Below are 23,171 nucleotides of genomic sequence, written 5' to 3'. Positions count from 1 at the left end.
CGTCACCTGTGCTCCTGCCCAACAGGCTTTAGTAGATCAGGGGTTTCTGTGGCGTCTTCTTTGGGTTGCATTAATTTGCTAGAGCAGCACGTAGAACTCAAAACGTTTTACATACTCGATCACTGGTTAGTATGAAAGGTTATAACTTAGGGACGGCCACGTGGAGAAACACACGGGGCAGCACGTGGGGCAGGTGCACGGAGCTTCTGTGGCCTCTCTGCGCGTGCCCTGCTCCCCCAGCCTCCGTGTGTTCACCCGCCTGGAAGTTCTCGGATCTCTGTCCTGTTGGGTTCTTATGAAGAAAGCCTCATGGCACGGACACAATCAAATCATTGGTGACTGATTCAAGTTCCAGGCCCCCTCCCTTCCCCAGAACTGGGGAGGTGTGGAACTGAGAAGTCCCAACCCTCTAATCACAAGGGTGGTTCTCCTGGCAGCCAGCCCCCACCTTAGGTGTGGTCCCAAAGTCACCTCATCAACATAACGAAACACCTTTGTCACTCTCCACACTTGTGAAGTTCCAAGGATTCGGGGAGCTGTGAGTCAGGAACCTGAAACAAAGGCCAAATATGTAGAAATAACATTTGGTCATCTGAATGACCAGAATGTATGTATGCTTTTCGTGTAGATTCCAATATCGAAAGCTAATACAGTGACAGTTGACAGTGCAGTGAGGCCTGACTGTAAGAGTGTGGGAAGGAATATGAGCTATAACTGTAGGTTGTTGTGCTGGACAGGACTGTATTGCCAGACGAAAGCATTTTGGACTTCGCTTGAAAGAGTGTCTTGAAATAGAAGTTTGGCAGCCAGGGTAAGAAGAAACTAGCTTGAGGGTAGTTTATTTTTTTAATCTTTACTGTTTAATTATGGAGTCGTCTAGCTGCCAAGGGGATACAAGGAGATGAGTCCTGTGTGTAGAGGACCTTCACATCTGTTGTGCCTTCAAGTCCTGAAAAGGTGCAGCATGCTGGAGTTTGTGGTCTCGGAGCTGGAGTTCTGCATTTAGCCGGAGAGCAGTAAGTTTTGTAGTTGATGCGTTAGGGTTTTAAAAGTTAGGTGTGATGGATTGAATTATGTTCCCCAAAAGATATGCAGAATTTGTAACACAACCTGGTACGTGTGGCTGTGACCTTATATGGAAACAAGGTCTTTGCAGATGTAATTGAGCCCAAGCCGTTGGGGAGGGTCCTATTCCAGCGTGACTGGCGTCTGTCTAAGGAGGAGGTTTGGACACAGTGAAAAATGCCACATGAAGACACAGAGACAGAGGGAAGAGAGCCCTGTGGAGACGGAGGCAGAGTCTGGGGATATGTTGCCACAAACCAAGGAACTCTTAGGGGTCCCAGAAGCTGGAGGAGGCAAAGACGAGTCCCCCTCCCAAAGGCTTTGGTGGGAGCCTAGCCCTGCCATCAGCTGCACTTCAGACTTCAGCCTCCAGAGATGAGACACTTTCCTGTTTTAAGGCATCTAGTTTGTGGTGCTTTGTGATGGCAGCTCTAGGAAACTAGTACAGAGGACGTAAGGATTTTGAAAAGAACTTTGTGATTTAGAGAGCTCTTTCTCTTAAGTTACCACAGTTGTCAGATTATCAGAATGCTTTCCGTTGGGTCAGTAGGAGGTTCCCAGACTTTGCTATGCATTGTATTTACCTGAGAATCTTTAAAAAAAACAAAAAACAAACAAACAAAAAAAACTAGTATCTGGCTCCCCCCTCTAGAAATTCTGGTATCATTAGTGTTAATGTGACATGGGTGTCAGGATTGTTCAAAGCTCCCCATATAGCTTAATGTACAGCAGTTTGAAGAACAGCAGGGAACCTTGTAGCTCAGACGTTCCCCCAGCCCTCCCTACACATACAGTTTTGTGTTCATTTAGCTTTTATTATCCTGAAGGTGATTTGCTCCCCTTCACCCCCCCATCCCCTGCTAAACGCATTTGTGCCTTGGTCTATTATGATTATTTTTAAATGGGTATATTTTATTCTTTGTTCTTGCCAGCCTGGCTAGACATGTGATTATATTCATCTTTATATATAAAAGAGTATTTGTAAAGTTGCTATATCTACTTGTATTAAAACCAAATTTTAGGAATTTCTAAGTCCTGCACGTCTGTATTTGAAAGTTGAACTATATTAGTATTACACAAGTTGCAGATAAATGAAAAACTACTTATTTGTATGCAGATAGACTTGGATTTCATGAAGTATCCAAATAATTATTGACCATTCTTCTACAAGATTGTATTAGGAATGATAAATTGAAGGACATGAAATCATCCTCCTTCTCAAACACTGCTTTTTTGTTTTTGTGTCTCCCACTTTATATCACTTATTTCACACTGTTCAGTCAAAGTAAATAAGATTGAACATCTGTGGATGTATTGTAGGTTAGTAATTTCTTTGTGGGAAATTTTCAATTACCAAGGTTTTTTGTCTTTTGTTTGGCCATGTACTAGCCTAAAAATAATATAGTAGTCTCCTCTTTATTTCTGTATTTCTTTAGTTTCTGTTTCCATGGTTTCAGTTACCTGTGGTCATCCGTGGTCCAGAAGCCACATGGTCCTTCTGAGTGTTGTCAGAAGGTCTATGGTAGCCTCACACTGTGTCACAATGTGTCACTCGCTTAACTTCATCTCATCGCATAGACATTTGATCATCTCACATCATGGCTAGAAGAAAGGGGGAGAATGCTGCAGTAAGGTATTTGTGGGGGAGCGGGGGGAGAGAGAGACTGCATTGACGTAGCTCTTAGTATAGCATATGGTTAGAATTGTTCTATTTTATTATTAGTTCATTCTTTACTGTGCTTGATTTAGTTAGACTCGATCATAAGTATGTAGGCATGGGGAAAGCAGAGTCTCTATAGGGTTCTTTGCTGTTTCAGGCATCCACGAGGGGTCTTAGAATGCATCCCCCTTGGGTAAGGGGGGGACTTAAACAGCACATTGTACATCATCTGAATTGGCCACTTCGTAAAACTGTAGTTGACATTAGACATCAAACACCATGGAATTGATAAGTACATTTTTTTTTCTTTTCGAAGTCACTTGATATATATTATTCAAATTTGAGAAACTTGAATTAAGGAGACATATTTATGCTTTTGCTGTATATAAGTCCTTGGAAAGCAGAGCATTAAGCCATTATTATTCATTAACATTTTGTTATGTCAGATTGTAAAGCTTGTCATCTACCTGGCTTCAAGTGATAAAATGTATTTGTTGGTGGTGAGGGTTGAAGAATTAACATAGAAAACCTAGAGTACATACTGTTTGAGGAGGGCAATGGCTCAGTTGGTTTTAGAGTGTAGGGGTCAGAGGTGGGGCTCAGGGGAAGGCGGAAGAAGTTGTCCAGCAGAGAGAGTCGTTGGTCGAGTAGTGGTAAGTATTGGTGTGCTCAGCAGAGGGACCAGTCTAGGACAAAGAGATGAGAGGAGATTTCAGAGTGAGCTGTTTTACCTAACCTGCCTAGGTCTGGGTATCTCCACCTGGCAAAAGGGTAACTGTGGCATGTGTTACAAAGACTTCAAAAAGAAGGGAAGCTCTATGATCTTAGGCTTTGAATTTCTTTCAATGTATTCACAGTAATTATTGATACAGTTCAGAGTAACAGAGTGTGGACTCCTTATTTGCCATTATCAAACATAGATGTGTCTCTGCTCCCTAGATTTCCTCTCTTCCCTACATTTCCTGTTTTGTTTTTGTTTTTTTTTCTTTTGTGTACTCAGAATGCAGAGGAACAGGTGTGTGGAAATTGTACCAGGTATAACCTGGAAATCTGGCCGTAAGGAATTTCACATTTTTGCTCAGCTAGCCACCTCTTTATTTCTTGTGTTGCTAACAGATTAAGTATATGATTGGAAGGGTTCTGTAAGTGCCAAAGTTTTACATGATTTGTTTCCATGTATATGGAGGCTGCCATTACTACAGTCTTGAATGTATTTCTTTTGGGAAATAAAGGCTATAAAACAGACCAGTTTCATTACAGAAGTGTAGTCTCAGAAAATGTGTACGTTTTACTCCTCCATATTTTATTTAGTAGATTCCATATGTTTTAGCAAAGGTAGAACTTTTGCATGAGGGCGTTTATGGCTTCTTAAGTACCTTTTTTGTTCATTAGGTGTAGATTTGCTGGATACCTATGTGTATTCCAACATCAAAGAAGGTTTACGTCATGTTACAGTCTGAACAATATTCATGGCTTAAAAGGTCTTTTTTCCAAAAAAGATTACCACTAATATTGCCAAAAAAGGATCCATTTTTATACTAGCAGGTATACATTCTTCATTTAAGTTTAGTTGTATTAATGACTCCAAAGAACTTTTGTTTATGTGTTACAGCTGTCAGTGTTTGCTGCACTAGAAGTTAAAACTATGAAATTTTATGTTACTAATGCATTTTAACCTAACAAACCCACTTATAACATGTTAACACAAACAACATGTTTTATGAAAAATAAGTATTTTCCAAGAATTTCCAAAAACTTTTTATGAGAAGAATGACATTCATCTACGTTTTTGCAAGTTTCCGTTAATCCCTGGCTTACATACTTGCTTCTGCAGTCACATGTTGGGATATGTTGTTATAGTTGAAATCTAGGAAAAAAAAAAAAATCTGACCTTACAGTGATGTGTAATTGCTATATACATTTTCAAATCAAAATGAAATTTTATTTTTCAAATGAATTTGAATATTTTCTTTGATACTACCAAATCTCAAGTGCATAGTTTAATGATTAGTTGCAGTGCAAGATCTGAAATTGTATCCACAGATTTTTTGTATTATTACATTAAAATCCACTGGTCTCTCTTGAACTTAGAAGAGATTGTTTCCTCATGCGTGATTTTGTGCTGGTCTTTGTGAAGATATTTGTTTACTGAGTTGTGTAGACCTTCCATATGTTCATTATGCAGTATAAATAGTCACAGTTGTTAACATCACCCCTGATTTCATCAAAGTTTTGAATATTGGGAAGCTCTTAAGCTCATGGTGGCTGATAAATTTTCCAAATTCTAATTTTCTCTTAAAAGCTTAGGTTTTATTCTTGCCAACAAATATTGCTAGTTGTTTTCTTTAAAGTGACAGTTTCACTTTGTTTATTTGCAAGAAAATGTCTGCCAAATTCTCGGTCTGAAAAGCCATACTTTGTGAGTTGTTCTTTGAAGTAAAAATGGTGTTCCATGAAAAAAGTAGCTAGTTCAGCTTGCAATTCAAATAATTGCACAGCGCTTTTCTTTGAGACAACCATCGTTTTCGTATGCAGCAGAAGTGCTTTATGTGTATTTAATTTTGCTATACAGGATATTAAACATGTGCATTTGAGAGTTAAAATTTTAATAAAATTAAGCATTTTGCTGCTTTCATGGAAATTCTTCAGTGAAGGATTTTTGTGGATTTTTTTTTTTCTTGAGTGCATGATAGTGAAGAATATAAAGACCACTAATAAAGTAAGATGTAACTGTCTTGATTTGCATTAGGGTGTGAGCAGTTTTATCCATTATTGCTTTGTAACATCAGTGTGTAAGTCAGTTCTGTGAAAAAGGCAAGTAATGTGTTAGTACTTTAAAAATCATTTTGGCCTGTGGACCCCTTAAGTCCTGGGAACCCTGGGAACCTCACTTTGAAATTTAATTTGTATTACTAAATAAAAAGCCAATCAAACTTCAAACTTTGTTATGGTCAGGACAAAGAAAACAAATCTGATTTTTAGTTTAGAGCACTTTGAACAGCATTAGCATTGAAGTACATTTATAATGAAATGGAAAGAAATATTTTTTAATAAGATGGTACTAAAACTCTGTCTCTGCAGTTAGTCTGTAGCCTGACTGGGTCAAGTACCTACAAAGGGTGGACACTGCCCGGCCTCACTGTGGTTATGGAGTGAGGTACTTGATTCGTTCCTATGTGGGTTTTTTTGTTTGTTTGTTTGTTTGTTTGGTTGGTTTAAAAAAAAAAAAAAAAAAGAAAAGATCTTACAGGACAGTACTGCCAGCTGTTTTCTTTCACCCTGTGAATTGACCTCAGACACTTTCATGGTGGATTTCCCCCAGTTTTCAGGAAAACTTCAAAGCCTACCTCAATTCATGTCTGTCGTCAATTTCTATTCCCATTTCCTTTTGCCTTTTGTCTTCCCAGGTTTACTGGTAGGTGGCTTCTGGGGTGTGTGTGTTTGTACACGACAGGTGTGTACAGTCTGTTACCTGAGTATTAAACTTGGTTTAAGTTGTCTTCACTTGAATAAGCATTTACTGCCTATTGGGATGAATATTGGTCTCATTTCCGCCCCCCCCCCATACTTGAACATGTGCTATTAATCTAAATACATTTTTGCTAAGAGAATAATCTTCTGCACATTTTTATTTTTGTTCTTCCAGATAATTTACCAAATATAGCCAGTCCATGGACACTTGTTTTGATTCACTTAGGACTCAGTAGTCTTGGTTTGTCTACTTAGTCCTCCCCCCACCTTTTAAGAACCAAAGAATAGCTTAGTTCTTGTCCAATAAACTGTTTCATAAATATTATACATAGTATTTATTTATAATTCTGAATGCATTATACCTAGTACCTTCTTCTCTTTATTTGCCATTAATATCTCAGTTTTAAGCAAAATTTCCATCCGTTCATGTGATTGTCCTTTTAAAGTTTAGCTATATTCCAGTCTTTCATGTCCTTATTGCGTATCTGTTCCAAAGCTAGAATAGTAAGTTTTAATCAAAAAATTTTGATACCCTTTTTATACTCTTTACCATTCAAAAAAACTCAGAGCTTTTCTTGCAAGTGGGAGAGGACTATCTTCCTGATTTTCATTTTCATACCTGACTTTCATTTCTAGGCTTTTCTTTCTCAGACTGACAGTGATTTGCCTTAAGTCCTATGACTGATTACTGCTCAAAAATTGAAAGAGATGTATCAAAAATATGGCCTGTTGGGGTGCCTGGCTTAGATCAGTCAGTAGGGTGTGAGACTGGATATCAGGGTTGTATGTTCAAACCCTACATTGTGGGTGTACAGATTACTTAAACATCTGCTTAAAAATGGCCTTTTCTTTTCTGTTCCCTTACTGTTTAAATTTCTTGTCCTCTTCATTTCTCTGTCAGTATACCATGGCTATAATTTTTTTAATCATTCATGTATTTATTGAGTCCCTCCTTCAGTCAGGTAGTTTCATATTTTAAAGGGATGTTAGAAGACATCTGTACAAGCCACTTCTCTTTTATGTGTGTGGCAAGTTTAAGTCCGCACCGATGAACTATGAGGCAGTTCATCAGAGTCCTTTTGGGTATAAAAAGAAATGGGCCTGTGGTTAATGTCAGTTTAACTTAAATCAGGGTTGACTCATCACACAGTGGATGCTAGTTTACTGTTCTCTGCCTAGAGAGCTTTGCTTATTCTTAATATTGCTTAATTAGGATTCAAAATTAGTGTTCCCTATTGTCAAATCAATGGCAAATGTTCTATTAAAAAGAATGTTCTATAAAAACCACCCTATGTTTTGTACAACCCACAAGATGTTGTGGGTTGTACAAAAATGGTGATGGGCTGGATTCGACACACAGGCAGTAGTTTTCAGACCCTGGTGTAGATAGTAGCTGAAATAAATGATTGGCATTAGAAGTCTCAATTACTAACGAATAATTGGTTTGGTGTATACCATTTACATATGCCTTTTATATGTCAGTGTTATAGAAGATAGATGGTCCTAATAAGAATCATGCAATAATACTCAAATTTTTCTTAATGAGTTTTCTTTTTCCCAAATGCCTGGATAGGTCCATCTAAGATCCGACAGTCTTTAAAAATCTATTAAAAATGCTTTATTAAAAATCACTGCGTAATCTGATAACTGCTGGTCTGTAAGATCCTTGCATAATATCCTACATACTTGTACTGACTCTAGTCATTGAAATTTAGAAGTAAAAGAGACCATCTAATGTTTCCTCATTTTATAGATGAGGAAACAGGCCTAGAAGATTCAAATCTTTTATCTAAAATTATATAGGTTATCTGAGATCTTATTTCTGTGTCATGTTATCTTGAATTTTTATCTGAGAGTTCAGGATTCCAGTGAAACCAAGAAAAAAGAAAGGTAATTTAGGAGTTTATCCCTTCTAAGTTATTATCACCATACTTTAAGGCTCATCAACTTTGGAAACTTCAGTGACCATTAATCTGATAACAAAATGAAAGCAAGAAGAACCAGAAGAAAAAAATGTTCATAGCACAAAAATTGCCTATAACTATTAAAAGAAGAAGAAATTAGCCTTTACACTCTTAGAAAAATTACTGGAAGATGCTTATGTGTCAAAATTAGAAAGTAAAATGCCATCACCTGCTAATTTCCCTTCACAAACCATCTTGTTCACCTTTTTAAAAATTTTAAGCTGCATTTGTTTCTCTTGAGGATGCTATAGACTTTTTACTGGCACTTTTTATTCAAATTAGTAAAGAAACCCTCCCCTCCAAAAAAAAAAAAAAAAAAAAAGCTTACATAAAACAAGTGAAATATAGAGCTTATTTTAAAAGGTTGTTTTCTCCTTTTTGGTGAGAATGCAAATTGGCGCAGCTACTGTGGAAAACAGTGTGAAGTTTCCTCAAAAATAAATAAAAAAATAGGAATACCATATGATCCAGTAATTCCAGTATGGACGTTTTGCTCAAAGAAAACAAAAACGCCAATTTGAAAAGATATATGCCCACCTCCTACGTTTATTCCAGCATTATTTACAACAGCCAAGGTATGGAACCAGCACGTTGACAGATGGATGGATAAAGAAGAAGTGATAAAGTATTACTTAGCCATTAAAAAAAGAGACCTTGCTGTTTGCAACCACATGGGTGGACAGAGAGGGTATAATGCTAAGTGAAATAGGTCAGAGAAAGACAGCATCTGATTCCATTCATATGTAGAATTTAAGAACAAAACAGATGAGCAAGCAAAGACAAACAGGTTCTTTTTTTTTTTTTTTTTTAAGATTTATTTACTTATTTATTTTAGAGAGTGTGAGTGCAAGCACGCAGGGGGAGGGGCAGGGGGAGAGAGAAAATAGAATCCCAAGCAGACTCCCTGCTGAGCTGGAGCCCCACATGGTCTCCATCTCATGACCCTGAGACCATGACCTGAGCCAAAATCAAGAGTCAGATGCTTAAGGTACTGAGCCACCCAGGTGCCCCAAACAAAGGGATTCTTAAATACAGAGAACAAAGTGGTGGTTATAAGAGGTGAGGTGGGTGGTGGGGGGATGGGTAAAGTAGGTGATGGGGATGAGCCCTAAGTGATGTTCCGAAGTGTTGGACAATATTGTACACCTGACACTAATATAACTCTGTATGTTAATTTGTACTTAAGTGTGTAAAAGGATATTTTCTCCTTTTTAATAGTTGAATAAAAATTATCTCATGAGATTGGGTCTTTAAAAATATAGTTTAAACTTAATCCTAATGTGAAGAGAGATAGAATTTTTGTCTGTTTTATGGAAACATACTTCTTTGCCTATCTTTGGACTTTCATGGGCAGCTTTAAAAAGACATCCTTAGGGATCCCTGGGTGGCGCAGCGGTTTAGCGCCTGCCTTTGGCCCAGGGCGCGATCCTGGAGACCCGGGATCAAGTCCCATGTCGGGCTCCCAGTGCATGGAGCCTGCTTCTCCTTCTGCCTGTGTTGTGTCTCTGCCTCTCTCTTTCTCTCTCTGTGTGACTATCATAAATTAAAAAAAAAAAAAAAAAGACATCCTTAAAGTGTTGGACAATTAAACTGTAGTTGTAGTTCAGGGTTAATACATAAACAGGTAAATATGCTGTTGTTTGCCATTGATGCTTAAAGAAATCAGCCAGATAATTTGTTTTTGTTGTACTGGGTTTTGTTTTTAGTTTAGTTTAGTTAGTATTATATTAAGATAAGCTGCAATATTTCATTTAGAGCTTGGTGTTTTTTTTTCTTATTATCTGTTTCTAAATCCTAATGTTGGACTTTATAGTTAACAAAAGTAATTTGGTAAACATGATTTCATTTAGTCTAATAAAATTTTGTGACCTTATAAGATTTAGCAAGGCAAAAGTTAAGAATGTACTTTATACATATTTTAAGTTATAGTACCAACTATTTTCAAAGCTAAATTTTAAAAGATATCTTCCTTCATTGAACTATATTCTATATAAACAACAGTGTTACTGCCTAACATTTGTAGGATTATAGTTATTTTAAATGAGGCAGGAAAATAAGGGTAAAGCATTTTTCAGTGCTGTTCCCAAATGTGTTTCATGGTGGGAGGGAGGGGGCAGTTCCAGGAGAAGGGGCGTTGTGGGGCAGATGATCATAAAATGTTAATATATCCTGTTAATATCATTGTCTTTGAACAGGATGGGTTCCTGAAAATACAGGCAAATTTTCAGAAAGGCAGATCCTAGCAATTGTGAATTTAACATGAGTGATTTTAAAGCTTCAGATGAATAATGAGTTTTTAAGAGTTGGTGGTGATGGTTATATATCAGTTTTGCCATAGCAGAATCCACAGATTGGGTGGCTTAAACAATAGACATTTATTTTCTCATAATTCTGGATGTTGAAGTCGAAGATCAAGGTGTCTGTGCCATCAATTACTTTATAAGGCCTCTCTCCTTGGCTTGCCGACAGCCACCTTCTTCCTCACGATGACCTCACGTGATATTTCCTCTCTGTACATGCACCCTTGGTATCTCCCTCCTCATAAAAGGACACCAGTCATATTGGGTTAGGGTCCTCCCCGATGACCTCAGTTTAACTTAATCACCCCTTTAAAGACCCTATCTCCAAATGAAGTCCCATTCTGAGGTGCAGGAGGGGTTAGGTCCAACATACGAATTCTGTGGGGACAGTTGAGCTCATAAGATGGTAGTAAACCACCGTGACTTTGCTAATGAGTAAATTGATTTAATTTCTCTCCTCTGTCTCATTTCCGTCCCCCCACATATTTTGTTTTTTTTTGTTTCAGTTTTTGTTTTTTAGTTACGATAATGTAGTATTTTCGCAGTGTGTTTTGGTTTTAGCAAGACGATCTGACGAGTTTCCTAGGATAACTCCGTGGGTAATATGGCAGCAAGGTTTCACTTTGCTGAAATAAACTATGGTCTGCTTTGCTCCACAGCATTTTGAGAGCTCACACCCAAGAAAGTAATTTTGATACATGATTCTGCGGGAGTTTAGAAACTTATTTATTTAGCAGGGTATTGTAATCCTCTATTTGTGCCTGCAGTGGCTGGCTGACACGGCATCGTACATGTGAGCTGAGCACCCGCAGCCTGCACTGGACGTGGAGTCTTGGCCATATTACGCCACAGCTCCCTAGGACCTTCTAAGAGTTATAATTCTTCATAGTCACTAAATTATTTTACGTTATACGTTCCATACTATTTTCCGTGTGTGTGTTTTTTTCTGTGCTGAGGAAAGTTTAGTATTTCAAAAACATTTCTAAATACATCTACATATAGTAATGCTGTTCTCATATGACATTAAAACGAGAAAGTTAATATTGAAGAGGAGATTAAATAATGTGTAGAATGCTTTGCCCCGTACAGAATGTAGGAATCTCTCAAAAAAAAAATGTGAATGTTCTTCTGCTGCATTTTCTTTAACATTCAAATGAATGGGAAAAGGTGGGCACACACGTAGGAGCAGAGATAACTTGGGACACTTGAGACATTTGAATTAAAAGGAAAATGCTCTTCCAACACTGTGCCTCTAACAGAAACCTGTCAGTCACTTGCATTTTACCTCCTTTGTTCCTATTCCCTCAGCCTGATGGTTTATGCCCTCATAATTCTCCTCTCTAGGCACCCCATTTTTATGGGTAATTCTTCACACTTTGTAGTCTGGAAACATTAGAAAAAATGTTAACTTTGCCCCTCTTTTTCTTATTTGTCCAAATATAATCTGTCACTAATTTTAGTCATTTTCTTGTTTTAAAACATCTCTTGGGATAATTCCCCTTTTTGTCCTCTTTTGGTTGCAACTGACAAGTCTTAAAATGAGTTAGACAATAAAATTAATTTTTGACTTTAACTAAATTACAGTAGTAAATTAATTTCAGATAGTACTTAATCCAGTTGCTTAATAGATAACTTGATGTCATTAATAACCTAGTTTCTCTTGTCTCTCTTCTCTGCCATCCTTCTCTTTCTCTTCCATCTCTGCTCTAACCTCAGTGATGTACATAGTGTCCTTGTTCTCTGCCCCCTGCTCTCTGAAACGAGGAGGCTGTCTTTCCTAGAAACGAGCAAGTGTCTCCTAGTGTTTCATTTATCAGGAATGACTGAGCTGGGGCCGAAGGAGGTGATGTGTGTGGGGGGGTGGGGTGTCAGCCCTAAGCTGAACATAAAGTACGCTGGGTGACTTAATATGAAAAGAAGATTTTAAAATTCAATTAAAAATTAACTATCCATGCTTTCCTCTGGACCAGGAGGTCCATCTCATTTAAACCACAAGGCTGAAAATGGAGTTGTTCTCCAGGTGGGAGACGGAATAGTGGTGTCGTTTGTCAGACTGTGGTGGTGGAGGCTGCAGTTTTCTCCGTCTTGCTGGTAACAGTCACTCCGCAGTTCCTCATCCTCTGAGTTCCAGAGAAGCCTAAGTTATCCTTCCTTTTAGATCATCTCCTGGCTCCAAACCATCCCCAACATAACAATAACCTTGAGCACCTGTGGGCCATTAATATTATCTGGAAAGGTAACTTGGAATGTCCAACGTGGCATTGACAGTTACCATTATTAAAACATTATTCTTTTTTTTTTCTTTTAAGATTCAAATATTTATCTGAGAGCGAGCGAGTGTGTGCACGTATGTAGGAGTTGGGGGAGGGACAGAGGGAGAGACTCTCCAGGCAGACTCCCCGTGGGCGTGGAGCCCAGTGTGGGGCTCGTCTCGTGACCCCGGGATCATGACCTGAGCCAAAACCAAGAATCACATGCTTAACCGATTGAGCTACCCAGGTGCCCCAGAACAATTCTTATTTTTAACATCAGAGTTCTTCCAGCAGCTTTTAATATTGCTCCTTTCATCATTTGAATTAAACAGTGGTGGCAGATATTTATAAACGTATTTAGAGATATATTTTCTGTTTTGTCACAATCTTGATGATATTGAGTTGTTTTTTTTTTTTTTTTTTAAGATTTTATTTATTCATGAGAGATGCAAACCCAGGCAGAGGGAGAAGCAGGCTCCATGCAGGGAGCGCGACGTGGAACTCGATCCCGGGTCTCCAGGATCAGGCCCTGGGCTAAAGGCAGGCGCTAAACCGCTGAGCCACCCGGGCTGCCCAATATTGGGTATTTTTAAATCTTCACTCATCTTATGGCCAAAATGTTTTTATGTTTATTATTGGTGAACCTGAGTGCTCGCTTCAGCAGCACATATGTTATTGGTGAAATTGAACATTTTCCTAATAGTTTTTCAGCTAGCCGGCCCGTAAATTGGTTTGATCTCTTGAGTGGACCCAACCTGTGGGTATTCAGTGACGATCAGAATAGCTATGGGAGGAGGGTAAGAGGGCAGGCAAAACGGGTGAGGGGCAGTGGGAGGTGCGGGCTTCCCAGTATGGAACGATGAAGTCGTGAGGTAAAAGGTGAACAGTAAGGAGTATGGCCAGCAGTGTCGTAGTGGCCCCACTTGGTGGCGAGCATGACGCCGTCGTACCCAGTGTCCACCATGCTGTCCTCTGAAACTGATGTGATATCATGTGTAGCTACACTTCAGTATTTTAAAAAGCCAGAATAACAATTTGTTTATTCACTTGGTCCAGTTAGTTACTTGTAGATCCTTTTCCTGATTATGAGAACTATCCATTAATGCATACCTACCGAGAAGGAAATGAGAGAAATACAACTTTAGTATAAATAACCTGATGGCAGTCTTAGGGAAATGAAGGTTTAGGCTCTTCCAAGTGGTTGAACGACTCAAAAATTAATCTGTCTGTTATGAGATAATATGCCGCCACTATACATTGTGTAAGATAAAGTAATTTCGATGAAACATTTGATTTTGGATCATGCAGAGGTTTTCCACATCTCTTTAGAGTGTCTTGCAGGCAGGACATTTAAGAAAATCTTTCTGGTTTCTTTGTTTCCTATCCATAACTTTCCCTGTGTTTTCATTCTTTCAAATTTAAAGTGATATGATTTAGGTTTATAGTCAGGGGCTGGCTTGTTCCAGGAATGGACTCTGAAAAGAACGTATCTTTCTCCTAGGAGAAGCTAGGAGATGATGACCTTCGTGGGGCAGTTACTGTTCAGTGTGTATGTGCTGAACTCAGTTTTGTGATGTGAAACTTGTACATATTCAATTGAATGAATCTCAGCTGAATTGTCTAGGTAGTCCTGTTTTTGTTTTTGTTTTTGTTTTTGTTTTTTTTTGTAGTAGTCATTACATTGTCTGTCGTGTGTTGAAGTAAAATATTTCATACTGAACATTTAAAATATTCAAGTGTACTCTTAATACAAGCACTTGGCTCAATATTAGTTAAGGCTAATTTTTGTATTTAGTCTTGGCTTATGCAGCTATCAGTTTGGATTAAGCAGCTGACTGCCTGTAACTGATAGGAGGTGAATAAAAGTTGTTACGGGTTTATAGGCTATTCTGAGCGTTAGGATGGAAAAGTACAAAGGCATTTGATTTTTTCGGTTTTTAGAACTCAGTCATTGTTTAAGTATGATGATGCAAAATATAAAACATCGCCTGGGGGGCTTAGGGAGGCCTAGGGGCTCGGGGCCTCAGTCAGGGAAGCAGCTTCCCTCTTGGCCTGGGCTCAGGTCAGGTCTCAGGGTCGAGAGATGGAGCTCCAGTCTTTTCCTTAAGATCCTTTTTCTTCCTCTGTCTCTCCTGCCCCCCCCCCCCCAAAAAAAAGAATTGCTTTGTGACTTTAGGAAGTATTAGTTTATATTTAATACCTTGTTTATTTGATGATCCATCAGCTCCTTGAGGGCAGGACTTACTTTACACAAAGTAGCCTCCAGTGGGCTTGACGCCCCAGTGGTACAGGACAGAGACGGGATGAGGGTGTCACTGCTGTTGGAAGAGACTTATACTGAAGGATGCACAGCGGAGGAGATGCGGTGCTCAGACTCTGGTCCCTCCGAAGGCAAGTCCTGTCGAGGATCGGAATGTCTGGTGTCCACCTGGGACAGGTTGAGACCACGGCACACACACACGACCCACCTTAGCTGTGTAAGCAAGACTCACTGAAGTGGGCCAGGTGTGCAAAGCCATAGTGAACCCACTGAGACTTGTACTGAAGGATGCACAGCGGAGGAGATGCAGTGCTCAGACTCTGGTCCCTCCGAAGGGTACTGGAGTTTTCTCTGATTTCGCTCTCTGGCGCACACGCTGTCAAGGTGTTTGGAAACTGAAAACTGGCATTTCAGGCGAGGAGTGTCTTAATGTGTTCTTTTTGTTGTCCGGTCTCCTGTTCTTTTCAGGTGTCTTTTTGAAGTTAGAATTTAAAAGGGTCACTTTCATACCAAACGATACTCTAGAGTTAAGTGTGCTTGAAGGTGGATAAACTCAAGCCTTTGTAGATTTTATGTAGTTTTATTGCAACTGGGACCGAAACCTATAGTACAGATTGCATTAAATTTTCAAAGTTTTTTTTAATGATATATTTGCATGTTTGTCATCACTAAAAAACTGAGCTCTGCAAGGCTGGGGCCAGCCTTACGGCATCTGTGTGTTCCTCTGTCAGCACACAGATTGGTCGGCCCTGGCAACACGCCTGGGGAACAGTAAGGGCCTGTCTCGGGTTGGAAGGGCTGGCTGAAGTAGGACTACAGGTGTAATAATACCTTTAAGATTTGAACCGTTTACCCCTTTCCCTTAAAAAATGTTATTCTTGATTCCAGAAGTTGATACAGCACCGTGATCAGTGGAATAAATCCGTTGATAGCAGCTTGAACAGATAAGAACTTTTCTGCTCTACCTGTTAGGTGGTTTTTGTGATGATTCTTAAAAATGTACTGCCAGTATATATTTACTCTAAGAACATTTATAGACAATAATTTGTATCATTTTGGTTTGTATTTTTCTTTGCCCTGGAATATAGTAGGTGATGCTGAAGCCATCACCGATCACTGCCTTAAGTTGAGACGTTGGTGGCCTTAGCTTGGCAGAACCAAGCCGTGCTGCCAACCTGTGCATCTTGGGTACTTCAGTGCCAGTGCTTATTGGAGTGTTGAACTGAATGATGTAGTAGAGGAAAAGATGCTTGCTCTGTTTTCTCTGTCAGTCTGTTTCACTTGGATCCCACCTAGCACATCTCATTTTGGGAAATCTTGTTAATGAATAGTGATGAATTGTTCCCTTATGGATATCCATGATTGGTCAGGTTTTATGATTTAATTTCTTAACAATTATGTGATGGTGTGGGGTTGGGCTTTGTTTTTTCAGAATGAGCAGGGTGGGGACAGTGCAGAGGGAGAGGGGGAGAGAGAATCCCAAGAAGTCTCCACACCCGGTGCAGAGCCCAACGTGAGGCTCCGTCTCAGCACCCTGAGATCAGCTGAGCCAAAAATCAAGAGTCAGGCACCCCAGTTCTTTATCTTTTTAAACTCGTATCGTTCCATGGGCTTTCAACACTGTTTAGTGTCTCCAACGTGTGCCGGACACATTACTACACGTTACAGTGTATGGGTCAGGGTAGATGGTGCAGGGTATCCCGAGAGCGTGGATCACCTAATGCACCGTAGTAGCGTTGAGATAAGGCGTCCCGAGCCAAAATCATCAAAGGGCTATTTCTCTTTATCGTTCAGAACATTCAAGTTCTTGATTGTACTCTGTGTTAATTTTGTAGGAGAATACCTTTTTCTTTATATGAAGATAATTAATTGCTACTCTTCTCCCATGGTTTCTCAGGTCAGTGAGTGGAAGGACTGCCAACCCAGATTTCTTCCAAGAACCTTTGATTCTCCCTTTCTCCCCTTCCTTTCTCCTCTGTCCGGCCAGTCATGCTTTGGAACCCCTGTACTTGGCCCTGGCTTCAGTGCTACAGCCCCGGCGTCTTCCATCCGTTAGGTCCCTGCAGCATCCTGCCCGCGCGGCTCTTATTCCAGTGCGCTTCCCTTCCAGTGTCTTCTTCGTGTCAGAGCCAGGATGATCTTTCATGCTGCTACCCGCCTAAACCCTGGCAGTCTGTTTTCTCTAAGCGATGCTGTCCGGGCCCCTCAGACATGGTTTTTGTGTTTTGAGCCTTACTTGTATGGTCTGTTTCTCTTTCTTCCTCCAGCCTTTCCACTAACTAGTACTGCTCACTGGATGCCTTCCCTTCCCTGCCTTCCTCCCACCAGCATTTATGTTCTCACTCTCCCCCTCCATTCTTCCAGGTCTAAACACCAATGATGCCTCAAGATGTATTCCCAGACTACTAAATTCAGTTAGGCTTGCCTCTGTGTATGTCTTGGAAAGTTGTTATTACTCTTCATTTGTCTTTGTTCTTTTCTGCGCCAGAAGCTTGGTGAGCTTAGTCACCACTTTCCCCACAACTTAGGGCGGGAGCAGTTCCCTCACATGGTAGCCTACTCAGGTGTTGGTTATATCGTGAACTCTGCATCCTAAAGAGACTGTGAACTCTATAGCAGGACGGTCGGCACGGGCACATAGTGTTATATGCCCTCCATACTGAATAGATGTCAGTATATCCTGTTTATGTAAGAGACCAAGAAGGTACGCAGCCTGTGGTCAGATCTGGCCCACTAGCATTTGATAAGGACCACAAAGCTAAGAAAGAGGGTGTTGTTGTTGTTGTTGTTTTTTTAAGTGCTTGAAAAGAAGTCCAAAGAGAAATATTTTATAATGCAACGTTATCAGATGGAATCCACATTTCAGCATCCATAAATAAAATTTTATTGGAACACGGCCAGACTCATTTGTCTACATCTTGTTTGTTGCTGCTTTTGTGCTAAACCATAGAGTTGAGTAGCTTTAACAGAAACTGTGCGTGGATGGCAAAGCCTAACATATTTACTGTCTGACTCTGTACAGAAAACGTTTGCTGATTTCTTTTTTAAATATTTTCTATGACGTGAGAACAGATAAGTATAATTAGGACATATGTAAGCTAGGTCTCAGTTTCCTTCTTTCCTTCCCCCTGAATTCAAGATTTAAGTATGCCCATTAAGAGAATATCATTTAAGTTTTGAAAACTATATTCCCACCCCTCTGCTTTACACGTAGCCAGATCTTTCCAAAACTTGAACATTGCAGAGTAGATGTTGAGAAAACAGAGGCTTCAAATCCTACCAAATTATGTAGACAAAACTAGTTCAGATGGCTCATCCCTCACCCAGTGGTCTAAAAGCATTCTTTTTCTAAATAAATAATATTCTGATCCCTAAAATGTACTGTTTTGTTTTGTTTTGTTTTGTTTTTTACAGTTAAGGAGAAAGAGGAAACTTTATGCTACTTGATATAAATAAAATACAGCGCTAAAGCCCTTTTATAAATTCTGAATCTTTTTGCAAATATGTTATCTTGCAGAAAAACAGACCAGCCATGTTTTGGTTGTATATAATCTATTACTAACTATTGGAATAACTTTGTCAGGGTTTATTATTAGGCAATATAGAACCTTCATTTTACATCATTTAATAAAATCAAATGGTTTTTACAACATTGTTTACATTTTGTTTAAAAATATTTTTATTGAGAAAATACTTAATTAACTTTGTTTTATTTTTAGGGTTATATCCTGTGTTGTGACCTCATGGTTTAAGTGGGAATAAAGATGAGTATAAGCAGTGATGAGGTCAACTTCTTGGTATATAGATACTTGCAAGAGTCAGGTGAGTACTTTCATAAAGTAAATAGGCCTCAAATTATTTTAATATTCTCAAAATAACCTTTTATGCATTTGAAATTTGTATCAGTCCAAACTGTTGAACTTTGTATGTTTCCTTAATGTCTGGACTGCCATTTTAAAGCTATGTGTTACTGCATGGTTTAACTCTCTGACTCTTTCAAATATGTTGGAATCCTCTCAGGCAAATATTTGTTAACAAATGGTTTGGCTTTCAGTGTTCAAAGACCATTTTTATAAGTTATTATGAATTGAGATTGCACATGGTCAGTAGGAACATATAAATTTTCAGATACCATCAACTTGATAATGTATATTCAGAATCCTCAGCTAAATGTTACTGATCCTATTTGCAGTTAGCATTTTAATAACTAAATTAACCATATTTTTCAGAATGCTTTCGTAACCATTATCCCAGTTGATTTAGTTTATCCTTGACTTGAATTCTTACTAATGTGTTTATTGGTGGGTGATTAATAAATGAAAGCATTGGAAGTCATTTGTAATAAATATTAAATCATGTTCATTTTTAAACAGACTAAGAGAGGTCCTAAAACAGAAGGAAAACTACAAGGGAAAATGTAGGGTGGAGTAAGCCAGAAAACTTAAAAGTAGAAGAGGGAAGACTTGGGGCGGATGGGGCATAGGACGTGGGAAAGATTGACAGCAGTGGCGACTGCAGATTGTTAGCACGAGATGGTACCATTCAGTAGTTGAAAATGAGCTGGAGAGGTTGAATTTTAGAAATCTAACTTAAAGTTGGGATGTTGTGGTAGTAAGGTGTGAGGCATAGTGTGTGTGTAAACGGTAACTGTTTGGCAGGCGCGTGTGAAGGAGGACGAAAGGCCAGGAGGAGGAGTTGAGCCCTCGATTTTGATTCTTGTTTAGGGCCTAGCCATTGTCCTTTGCCGTGCAGGGAGTGCAGACACGGCCTTAGATCTGAGATCCCACTGCTTGCCGAGCTGCTCCCAGCTTTGCTCTCTGCTGGGGGTTTCCTCTTCCCAGGCACCATCACTGCTTCTCTCTGACCTGAAGCAGCTGAGAAAATGATGTCTAAGGAGGGCAGAGAGGGAGAAAGAGAAGACACTAAAAGTAACCGAGGCAGGATAATTTGTTCTGAAGCTTTGAAATTCATAGATCTTGTTTTGTTTTCTTTTTCAACTGGCAAACTGCTGTTGAAGGCAGATCCAAAGACAATATTGTTGAATATTTTGAGCAAGATTAAAATGATTATTGAAAAAAGTAGTGACCTGACCTAGTGATTATTACATATATAACATGTGTGCACCTGCCTTGATATTGTTAGTAATTTTGGCCAAAATTAAAAGAATTGTTGGGTCAAAACAAACTCTAGCTTTTTCTGCCTTCTGACCACCATCTGAGCCAGAGCTTTGAGGCCTCAGACACTAACATAGAAAACCTGCTAAAGGGCCAGTAGGTGACAGAGGTATGTAATGGCTTGTTGTGTGTTGTAAAGGCAACCGCTGCAGTTGAATCATATGAAACTGCTGTTTCTGGAGATAAGAAACAGTTGGACTAGCTCAGCAGCATCCTGTAGCTCAGCCTCTGCGGAGGTGAAATGGGGCAAGGTGAAGGTAGAGATGTGAATGAGCACTCAGATTTTATTTGCAAACAGAAGTTCATGAATTGATGTTTCATGTTGCTGTTTAAAAAAAAGGGGGGGCAATAAAAAGGGGCAGTAAAATAATAATTCTGGATTAATTTCTGAAAGAGTATCCAGCAGTTAGATACTATCAAAAGTCTTGATGTTGCTTATGTTCTCAGAGAAAATCCTCTGAAATTCTACGTTATGAAGTGTTCTGTGTTACAGTAAAAATAAAGCAAGAATTGTATTTAAAAAAAAACAACTTTGGTGGTAGACTGCCGTTTATCATATTCGATCCTTTATAGTTTTTTAATATGTTCTTAGTTGTGTTTTGTGTATTTAGAAAGGCTCATACTTTACAGTGTACCCATAATGAAGTACTGTGTGAAGCCACGTCTCTAAAAATGTGAACAGCAGTCCCTTTATGAAGTTCATAACTTCCTATTACATTATGATTTCTAGGGGAGAATCAGGTTCAACTAATGACATTTTGACTTACGGCAGTTTTTCTAGGAATGCAACTTGCCATAAATTTAAGAATCGCCTATACCAGAGTTCTAAAGTTGGATCCTCTGACCACCTGCATCAGAATCACTTAGAGAATAGCGAGTGGGGCCCAGGAATCTGCATTTTACAAATGCCCCAGGTGATTCTTAGCCATAATAAAGTGTTAACAGCCACTGGTCCATATTAGTTGTAAGACAATTAGAATTTGACAAGAAAATTGACAAACAGGTCACAATATCTTGAAAGAAGCCATATTTAGTTACCATTGGAGGTACAGTAGAAAGTGTAAGATGTACACATTGAGATTTGGAGTGCGAGAATATCTCCTAAACATTAGGGTGGTGCCACTAAAAAGTGGTGTATTTGCATTTATAGGCAAGATTTTGCAGGAACGATGAGGCATGTTGATATCTGAAGTTACTTCCGTAAGTAGGAGATGGGAAAGAGTCTGCGAAATGGATAGTGCCATCAGCTCAGACCAGATTTCAGGTAGAGCTCAGAATCCAACCCATCTCAGTACTGGGTGACTCAGTCCAAAAGCTCTTTCTTGGTTCTGATCTCTAATTATGCATAAAAATGGCCATTTTGCATGTGATTTGATTTTGGAATCCAGTACTTCCTTTTCTGGGTTATTTTTGGTGTATTTTGGTGTATTTATCACCATAGAAGAGATACTTACTGTGGATTAGTCATTAAATATCTAAGAAATAGGTTGCAAGTCATCATTTCTCTTAAAAGATTTAAGCAATACAGAAGGAACTAGAATACTAATATTGCTACTTCCCCTGTAAAAGAGTACTTGAATTAGGAGATGGAAGAAAAGAGGTAATCATGACAAAGGAAGTATTTGTGTAAAGCCCTTCACAGGACTGGTTTGTAAAACGACCACTAAGGAAAGTAGAATTTTTTTTCTTGCCTGTTTCATTATCTCAAGGCTCTCAGAAAGTCCAAAAATTACCTTGTGAAAGTTTTGATAAACGTATAATTTCAGAAATAATGTTTTCCAGTAAGAACTTCTAATATTTCTCTGTAAACAGTGTTTAATGTTGACTCGGCTATGGCATCTGTCTCCAGAGAAAGTAAGATCCTTTAAACGTTTTAAATAGTTGATACTATGTGATGACCATTCCGTTATGATTATTGTCAGCACTAGGAGATACTGTCTATTAAAAGTCCATCTCCTCTCCCAAATTATATAACTTTTGATTTTTTTTCTTCATCCGTAAAACCTGTTGCTTGTTGAAAAGGGATTACATTGTGATGTTCAGCCTCAAATGTTTTGTAGACTTCTGTTTAAAGTAAGTCCTCCTCCCCTACTCATTAAGACTGATTAAGAGGAAAGTGTCTTTATTGTGAGATGTCTTTATTAAGTGTTGTAACTTTTTGTTTTTCTCAATTCTCTCTCCAACAAGTTCGCCCTAAGCAAATTAAATTGGTCATCACCACTTTGTATTTTGATGAACCTAGAGTTAGGCTTTCATATTCAACAAAAATTTTCTCTGGAAGAATTTTTCTTTCTTTTTCGAGATGACTTGAAAATTGAGTGTATTTGACAGTGTAGTACCGTAAGTAATGATTGACTTGATTATTCAGTATGCTCCATTTAATTAGCATTCGCCCAAGGGCATTAATAATTTGATTGCCCTAATAACTCACATCTAGCAACCGTATGCAGACTAAGCACTAAGGGGCACAGCTAAGCTGTATGGAACAGAACCTGATGCAGTGTTAATTTTAGAAGATTTAAGCTGGTTTGGACCTTTTAACTTTCCCTCCTTTTCCTCCCCTGCCCCCCCTTTTGCATCACCTTTGACTCTCCTATGGTTATTCACAGGTTTAGTGTATTTTTTTCCTAGAGAAATTGTACCGGCAATTATTTGTGAACTTGTGCCACCTTTTTTCTTGTTGCTTTGTGTAAGATGTAATTCATTTTGCTTTAAATTGTGTATTTGATTTGGGAGAGCATTCTTGATTCTAGATAAAACTTCCTGTTACATGTTTAAGAGCTCAGTAGCATTTTGGGTAATGGTTTGCGTAATATTGGACAGCTGTGAAACAGTTGCGTTTTATGATTGAAGACTGACTGGAAAGTGCAAAAACAATACGCCCTTGTTACCGAACTGTTTTCTGGATTGTGATTCTGAATGCTGTCACTTTTAAATCCTCATGTTTTTAGAACTGAGGTTCACTTTGCCATCCAGTCCCCATTTATGAGAAGGTGATGATCTACGTACGTTTAAAGCATTTGGT

General features: G+C 38.9%; 1 protein-coding gene across 12 annotated transcripts in view; it reads left to right on the top strand.

Moving 5' to 3' along the window:
• Positions 1-23,171, top strand: part of TBL1XR1 (TBL1X/Y related 1) — a 166,295-nt gene that overhangs the window by 108,600 nt on the left and 34,524 nt on the right. For 9 of the 12 annotated variants that reach the window (XM_072808129.1, XM_072808125.1, XM_072808128.1 and 6 more), the window contains one exon: positions 18,692-18,794. The exons of the other annotated variants lie outside the window; for them this stretch is intronic. In XM_072808129.1, coding sequence (XP_072664230.1) covers positions 18,737-18,794 — 58 coding nt within the window. In that variant the 5' untranslated portion in view covers positions 18,692-18,736. The remainder of the gene's footprint in view (positions 1-18,691; positions 18,795-23,171) is intronic. 12 annotated transcript variants of the gene reach the window in all.

The sequence above is a fragment of the Canis lupus genome, chromosome 31 (assembly GCF_048164855.1).
Source record: "Canis lupus baileyi chromosome 31, mCanLup2.hap1, whole genome shotgun sequence".
Lineage (NCBI taxonomy): Eukaryota > Metazoa > Chordata > Mammalia > Carnivora > Canidae > Canis > Canis lupus.
This window is presented reverse-complemented; position numbering and strand designations above follow the sequence as displayed.